The sequence below is a fragment of the Populus alba genome, chromosome 13, assembly GCF_005239225.2.
Source record: "Populus alba chromosome 13, ASM523922v2, whole genome shotgun sequence".
Taxonomy (NCBI): Eukaryota; Viridiplantae; Streptophyta; class Magnoliopsida; order Malpighiales; family Salicaceae; genus Populus; species Populus alba.
The window spans coordinates 11,295,670-11,304,329 of record NC_133296.1 but is presented as its reverse complement, the minus strand read 5'-3'; the positions used below and the strand labels follow the sequence as shown (position 1 = coordinate 11,304,329).

Genomic DNA, 8,660 nt, shown 5'->3' with positions numbered 1-8,660 from the left:
ATTTTACATATCCACCAAGTAGACTCGTTTTACTTTTCTTTTAACACCCATGTTAGTATCATTTACCCAAAACTGCTCAAACCGACTTCTCTAGTCTATTAATTTATCATTGAGGTAACCTGTCATTTATGCAAGACTTGATTCGAAGTTGATAACTCCTTGGTGAAACATCAAACGTCATACAAGATGGGTCCATATATAATACAGGGCTTTCTTGTAATTGCATTAAAATAAGCTTTGATTGATTTCTATATAAAGGGACATGAGGAGCACCCCAATACCACAAAGCAGCTTGCATTTCTAAAGTACTATCCGTCTGCTCAATCCACTTCACACAATGTCGAGTATCAAGTTGGCAGTACTGCTGGTGCTTGGGCTGCTGCTGGCTACGGCACAGCAGTCCATGCAGTTGAGTTTGAGAAACCCTACAGCTGAGATCGAGACAAGCAATTGCAAAATTGCAATCCTTCGCCTAGGCCTTGTTTTTACTTCTGATAACAACGAAAAGGCCCTTCTAGACTCTGGTCTTTATGAGCCTGACAGTGAAAATCCTTCTGTTGACATTGCCGGAAGAAGGTTCCATATTGGAACACTTAACAATAGCCATATTATATATGTTAAGGCCGGGAGGCACTCAGTAAGATTAATTCTATCTTAATTTCTTTTTTTAGCTATGATCCATTTCGTTTAAGTTCCATGATTCCATTTTTATTGTTTGTAGATATAGTATATGGATGTTACTCTTTCTTTTTCATTTTGATCATTTACATTAGTTCATATCGTACAACTTTAAGATACAAGCTTCTTTTCCCTCTCTCTTTTGTTAACAGAAGATACTTGCATCCTTTTTGTTTCAAAAATTTTACATGACAGGTAAATGTGGCTGCAGCTGTGCAAATTCTCTTGCTTAGATTTCGTACTTCCGGAATCGTCTTCTTTGGAAGTTCTGGAAGCCTTGATGAGAAGATGTTGGTGCCAGGTGATGTTGCTGTGCCGAAGGCTGTTGCCTTCACAGGAGTTTGGGAATGGAAGGTGCGTAAGGCCTTTGCTATTATTTATTGTTTTCGTTTTAAAACTTGGTTTTTTTTTTTTTTTTCAATGACGTAAACACCAACAATCTATCCGCAAAATATTTGAAAGCCAAACGTAATGGTAATTCATTCGCCTATGTTCTTCTATATCATACAGAAATTCCGATCGGAGAAAGGTAGACTGGTATTTGGAGACTTCAATTATCCAGAGAATGGAGAGAACTTGTTGGGGACTGTAGAGTATGAGAAAATTAACATGTTCTCTCCAAGTGAAGCACCCAAGGAAGTTTTCTGGCTTCCAATCACCACATCCTGGTATGATGCTGCCACTGAAGCGCTCAAGGTTTGTCAATCTCAGAATATTTAGCTGAATTAGCTGCATGTTTCTTCTTCATTGCCATTAAAATTATCGCTAAGCCTGTAATGATATTATTGAGACCGTGAATATTTATATCTTTGAATCTTCAAGTGGATTAACTACAATAATAATTGATTATTCATTGCAGGATTTGAAGTTAAGACAGTGCTATTCTGGTAAATGCCTGCCCGGAAAACCCAAAGTTGTCTTCGAATCGAAGGGTTCTACTTCTGATTTTTACGTTCGAAACAAAGCATACGGAGACTTCCTTAACAAAAATTTTGCTGCAAAAACTGCCGATACAGCAAGTGCTTCTGTAGCTTTGGTTAGTAAAAAAACCTTCTACGAGCTCAAAAGTTTGTGTTTCTTCTTCTTCTTCTTCAGATGCCTTTTAGCTAGGAAGCTACGCATGATTAATTTGGTTAACGAATTTGTTTGTGTCCGGATTTGCAGACATCTTTGTCAAATGAAAAGCTCTTCGTGGTGTTCCAAGGTGTTTCAAATGTAGCTGGTGTAACAAGCTCAGACTCAGGAGTTAGCTACTTGGCCTCCTACAACGCCATGCTTGCTGCCACCAAGTTCATTAATTCAATCCCTACGCCACGACTTGCTTGTGAGTGATGAGAAGATGAATCTCCTCGATCGATCGTGAGTCTTTTGAGCGGTCTGATAATAAAGGATGCCCTAATATTGTACTAAAATAAACTATATGTTATAAATGGCCTCCTACCTTAAATAAACTGGGTGTATATCATCCACATGTACGTTCCTTTTTTGATGAAATATATGGGCGTACTTATGCTTGCAGTTTTTGTCATGCTAGATCTAATTATATGTTACAAAAGGATGTACAAAATAGTTAGTGTTTGTGCAAAAGCACGTACCCGGCTAAGAAACAGCAAAGGGATAAAATGGCCTTGGAATCCAGAGTTAAAAGCTCTTTAGCAATTGCACTATCAGGGTGTTTACAGCCCATAGCATATAAAAATTCCTTTAACACTTCTATTTCTCTGACACCGTAAATTCTGTCTAATATAAAAGAAGGCAAAAATACAGAAATTTAATTCTTTTGATACCCAAAATTAAAGTATAAGAATAAAAGTTAAGCATAATAGAAAGAAAAAGGACTCAATCAATTGTAACAGCAAATAGATTTCCAGATTGCAAATAATCCTTTACATTTTACATATTTTCAATGATTTCACAGACATTTTATATATCTAGATTACGAGCTCAGATATACAAAATAAATATTTTTTTTGTTATATAATTGTTCAAAATAAGAAATTTAATTGATTAAAAATAAATATAAAACAAAGCTTGGAAGGGAGTCCTATATTTGGTTTTTTAGAAGGGAATATCACGAACATATTCTTTTCTTTGGCACATCAACGGGAGCCCACATATAATAAGGAAACAAAATTCCAGAATTACCTTCTCCATTATCCTAGGTTTTTTTTTTTTTTTTCTTAGAGATACACATGAATTTGTATGTCGGGAAATGCGTGATGGATGTTGTCGGAATTCATTCAATCAAGTTCTGCCTGACAAAGACTCCACAGCATTTTAGAACCGCAAAAAGAACCGAGGAAAAAAACAAGAAACAGCAATGATACGATAGATTGGGACATTCACAATGCAAGTTCGAGTGACAGCATCGCTGTGAAACTAATCATTATTATATTAAGGTTTTATGTGGAATATTTTACAGTTAATTTTTAAATTTAATATATTTTTTAAATAATATATTCAATTCATGATATTTTATAAAATATTTTACTAATAATAATTTATTTTTAATATTATCCTATTATCTTCTCCACTATATTTTCAAAATTTAAAAAGCATAAGCTATGATAATACTAAACGTGCATTTAGTAGTAGTGAATGTAATGTGCTTCTATTCCAAAGAATTATGCATGTAATTTAATTTGGGTTGGATGGACGTTTATTTAAACAAACTGCCAAGAACCAAAGCCCCCCAACATTTGTTTAAATACTTCACGAGACCATCCAAGTTATGTTTCCTTTTCTCTATATATTAACCTTTGATACTAATAAGCATGAAAAGACAATCCTATTGAGATATGTTTAGAGATTTCTAGACAAGCATGAAGAGCCTATTTAGAAGTATGATGCGATGTAATTCAAACTATATTTTGCTCTAATTATAATTTTGATAATGTTTACTTAATAATGTTTACTTTTTTTTTTCATCAAAGCTTTTGTATGGATCTTATTAAAATATTTATTTTTAAAGCTTTGATGAAAAAAAAAAAGCTATAATTTATAGTTTTTTTTAACCTTTTTTTTTTCAAACCGTAATGGCTAAACCTACTACAATGTTAAACCCATAAACTATTAGATAAAACAAAATGAATATTGCTACACAAAATAACATTTTGAGTCCAAACCAATGAAAAACAAACAAATTTATCTAATAGGAAATTAATGAAACGATTCTTTTAATCTTACCCCTTATAAAATTCAAAAACAAAATCCAAAATTAGCCAAACAAAATATGGTTTTTTGAGGTTTATTTCATTTCTTGAAGTTTTAAATGAAATTTGAAGTCATTTGGCATATTTTCATATTTTATAAAACAAGAAAAAAAAAACTTGAGAAATAAAAAAATGAAAGGAAAAAAATGCTAGGAAATAGGTCCAAGGTTGCCAGTTCAAACCCATGCTGAAGGTAAAAGACCAGCCCAACCGAAATAAAAAAAAATAAAAAAAATTGAAAAAAGAAAAAGAAAAGAAAAGAAAGGTGGAACAATTTTGTTTTTTTTTTTTTTCAAGAGACAAAGAAAAGACATTGAAACCTCTTAGCATAATTATAAGACCTGACATAACTTAGCAAGTCAACTCAATAACCTATTGATCTAAGGTTTGGCCCAAACTAGATCGATGAAAAAACTATCTTTTATTGAAATGATATCGTTTCAAGGATTTTTTAGGGGTTTCAAAGAGAGAGGGAAGATAAAATTTATGTGTATTAAGGGCAGGGAACCTAAATGGGTTTCTTTTATTAAAAAAAAATCATTTAGTTCCCTTCTAAAGTTGCAATATATAACCAAAAACACTATACACTCACATTTAATGAATTGTGAATTAAGGGTTCATCAACAATAAATTTTTTACATGTGAAAATGCATAGTTTAGTCTACGTAGTTTTCTTTTTTTTTTGTTTTAGACCTTTTAATTTTAGATGGTTGTGTTTTGATCTAAAACTTTATTTTTATCATGTTTTAATTCTTGAGTGTTGGAGGAATAAAGAGAAGGTTTCAGAAATAAGGTGAGTGAGAAAATTTTTGAACAAAAGAATTCAATCATAAAACAGGTCAACATTAATTTTAATAGGTTCAACGTTGAGATGATGCTTTAATAGAGATGGCTTCATCCTTCAATCATGTAAAAAAATAAAGATCAAAACCTCAAAAGTTTATTTTGATTCGGTTTGAATTTGAGTCTTTATATTGATGTATGGTTGTTTTAGGTTGAAAATAGGGTTACTAAAGTTAATATGGTATTTTTAAGGTTTTTTTTTTGCCAAAAAAAGGTTGAAATTTGGGTTCTAGATTTAAAATACCCAAATTCTATTTTTACAACCTCTAAAAGTGGAACAAATTTGCTATATAGGACAAAAAAATCATCTTCTTATGCAGACAACACATCTTACCCTCTATTTTTATTTTTTAAATAACTCAAGTGTATTTCAGCTTGTTTTAATAAGTCAAGTGCATAGACCTGATCTTTTTAAAAAAGTCTAACTGCACCTAGCCCTGGCCTTATAGTCATAACTCCTGGGCTTTATTCTTTAGGCCGTATAATTTTTTTTCCCTGTCATATTTAAATAGAATTATTAACATGATATATAAAATAAAATCATCCCATTATGCCATATTTCTCAAATAAGATTTAAGATTTTTATTATAATATTAACAATAGCTCTATTTATAATCTTTTAAGAGAAATCACTGATGAATATTCAATGAGAATAGAATATCTATTTTGTTATTTTTTTATTGTTAATTTTTTTATATAGTTTTCATAAATTAATGATTATTTTTTCATGCGGCTATATGAAAATTACATAGCCATGTTTTTTTATTATTATTATTATTAAAGATTACTTTTCAGATTATGGTTAGTCTTTTTTTTAAAAAAAAAAATATTCTTTTGACAAGAAAAAGATATGTTTTTATCGAAATAGAAAAAAACATTGATAGTGGGATGGATCTTTAATTAAAGAAATATATTTTTTATTTTTTTTAATTTAAATTATTGGAGTTCTTATAAAGATATAGAGTAATAGCATTAAATTTTATTAAAAAAAATATGTTCATAAAAAAGGTCATGCGTTTTTTCGAACAAAGAAAAAGGAGCAAAAGAATAGAGGACTTTTTTACTAAAAATAGAATGCATCTTTTCCTAGAGGATTTAAATAGGTTTTATTTTAGTTACTTTAAAATTAAATAAAAGTAGATATACACAAAAGATATATAAAATTTTAAAAATAATATTTTTCGAGAACATCTGAGTATGAAAACACCCATGACCAAATCAAAGGAAAACAATAATCAACTAAGTTGAGAAAATATTACAAATTTTAATCTCGGGTCAAGACAATTACTCCTTTGTATCATAGTTATTAAAATTGTACTGGCCTGGCGGGTCGACCCAGGGGCTGGATCAGTCCAGGTTTGTCAAAAGACTAGCCAGTGCAACGACTAGGCCAAACCCGGTCGACACAGAGGGTTAACCCGTGGCCCAGGCAACCTAGGTGTGACCCTGACTAAATTCAGTGGTTTTTTTTTTTTTTCAAATATGAGATTTGAAACTTATTAGTATATATACTTTATATTTCCAAAAAAAAAAATTATATCTTTTCAATGTGGGATAAAAAAACGTTTTGATTTAAATACTTCAACTTAAAAGGATAATATAATATCTTTTTAATGTAAGATAAATTTTTTTTTAAAATATCCTTTTAAACTTCATTATTTATAATATGTATAACCTTATTTACATGGATTTTTTTTTAATTTTTTCATATAATATATAAAAACTTTAATATTTTTAATTTTTTCAGGTTGACTATAGTTAATCCAAATTAACCCATAAAACCTGGAATCCAGCTCTTTAATCGAGTAAATCCTAGAATAGATTTAATAATTATGCTTTTTACTAAGGCTCTCAAAGCTCCCTATTTGTTTTTTTTTCTGTTGTCTTTTCTCTCATTAAAAAGGACATGTAGAGTTCTGTTTTAAGAATTGAACGAGCTCCACATGTAACTCTAATAAATCTATCCGAAAAATTCTTAAAAAAAATTCAAGAATGTGATTCATCTTCTTATAACATCTTTAAATTTGTACTCTTTGTTTTGTCGGGCACACATGAATTTGTCTGTCGGGAAATGCCTGTGATATATTATCGGAAGTCATCCAATCAATACCTGACAAGGACTCCAAAGTAATGCTAGGAAAGGACAATAATGCATGTACGAGAATCTAGCACCAGCCTGACAATAATAAATGCAGCGATAGAAGCAAATGTGGAGCGTAATGCTAGGATACGGCAGTAATAATGGACAGCATCTCACATATATGTTTTTTTATATTTATTTTAAAAGTAATTTAAAACAAAAATTGGAAATTTTTTATTTTTTTATTTTAAATTAATATTTTTTTATCATTTTCAAATAATTCTAATGTATTGATATCAAAAATAATTTTTTAAAAATGAAAAATTATTATTTTAATACAAGAATAGAAGTACACATAATGCTAGGATACAACAATAATAATGGACACCGTCTCTTTCTCTCTCTCTCTCTATATATATATATATATATATTAAAAGTAATTTAAAAAGTTGGAAATTGTTTTAATTTTTTTATTTTAAATTAATATTTTTTGGCATTTTTCAAATAATTTTGATGTTTCTAATATCAAAAATAATTTTTTAAAAATAAAAAAATATATTATTTAATGCATTTTAGAGTGAAAAACACTTTGAAAATCAACTACTACACTTTTTAAATAATCCATAAATAGTCTTGGAAGATGACATTGGGCAGGCACTGCTATTAGAGGAACCAAGGGTCAGTCCAAGCTCACACTCTCTCTTTCTTCTTCTTGTTTTTTTATTAAAAAATTAGCATAATACCAAAAACAAAATTCAAAGAATAACATAAGTCAAATGAATAACATTATAACTTCTTTTTTTAATTAACACAATTTAGCTAGACTAAAGCCCTGATTTCACTTTCTTTTCTTTCATTATTTCTTTTTTCCTCCATTACCTCTTTATCCTTTCATGACCCACTATGCACTATAGCTACCCAATTTTTAATCTATGTTTTAATAATTTTTCAGAAAAATTCAAAAATAGAGAAAAATATCAAAAATCCAAAAAATACTTTTTTAATACATTTACATCATTTTTAGCATTTTCAGTGTCGTCTAAAAATAATTTAAATTTTCAAAGGTTTTTCAAGCACGTGCAACTTTTCACGCGTCATTTTTGAAATCATTAATTTTCTTCATTTAGTCGACGTTGATATTGCTTGTTTTCAAAAAATACAAAAAAATTAAGAAAAAACAAATTTACAAAAAGAAAGAAGTTGAGGGATCAAGTTTGGAAACCTAGCAACATTTTTGCTTATAAATATTGGTTTCCTCAACACACTCAAGAGGGTGCAATTTTGAAACATAAAAAAAATACAAAAAAAAAAACCCTAAACCCTAAAAAACCAAACACAACCGCCCCCCCACCCTTTGCCTTTGATTTTTCCAAATTGGACAAACAGCAGCCCCTCGGCTTGAATTTCTTCTCCCCCCTCAGCTGGTTGATTATCGATCCCTCAAAAACCCACACTATCTCGCTGCCAGCCATACTTAAACAGTCCAAACACAGCAGCTCCACTGCCTCCAAGCCACAACCGCCAGCCCACCGACAGGGGTAAAGACCATCCAGCAGCAACAACCCACACCGCGTCTCCATCGTTCCCCCTTCTCCTCCTCTCAACATTGTGCTCATCACCGATCGTAGCACCGTCCTCACCGGAGATCTAGCAGTTGACAGATCTTCCCTCAACAATAATGACCCAGCTTCAATAGTACCCACAAACCCGCCTCTAGCAACGACACTCATCTCGCCTGTTCCTCTTCCTTGCTGGCGACCCGAAGTAGAGGAGAAAAGGATGAAACCTATAACAACTGACCCGTAGTGAAGCAGATTCGAAGAAGGAGAAGGGAGAAACAGACAGAT

At 31.0% G+C, this 8,660-nt stretch overlaps 1 protein-coding gene across 1 annotated transcript; it reads left to right on the top strand.

The window, feature by feature from the left end:
* Positions 1-277: 277 nt before the first annotated feature.
* Positions 278-2,196, top strand: LOC118059379 (bark storage protein B). The gene is made up of 5 exons (XM_035072227.2): positions 278-637; positions 874-1,032; positions 1,189-1,374; positions 1,538-1,714; positions 1,843-2,196. The coding sequence occupies exons 1-5, from the start codon at positions 338-340 to the stop codon at positions 2,008-2,010; spliced, it is 990 nt and encodes a 329-aa protein (XP_034928118.1). The 5' UTR covers positions 278-337; the 3' UTR covers positions 2,011-2,196.
* Positions 2,197-8,660: the final 6,464 nt, after the last annotated feature.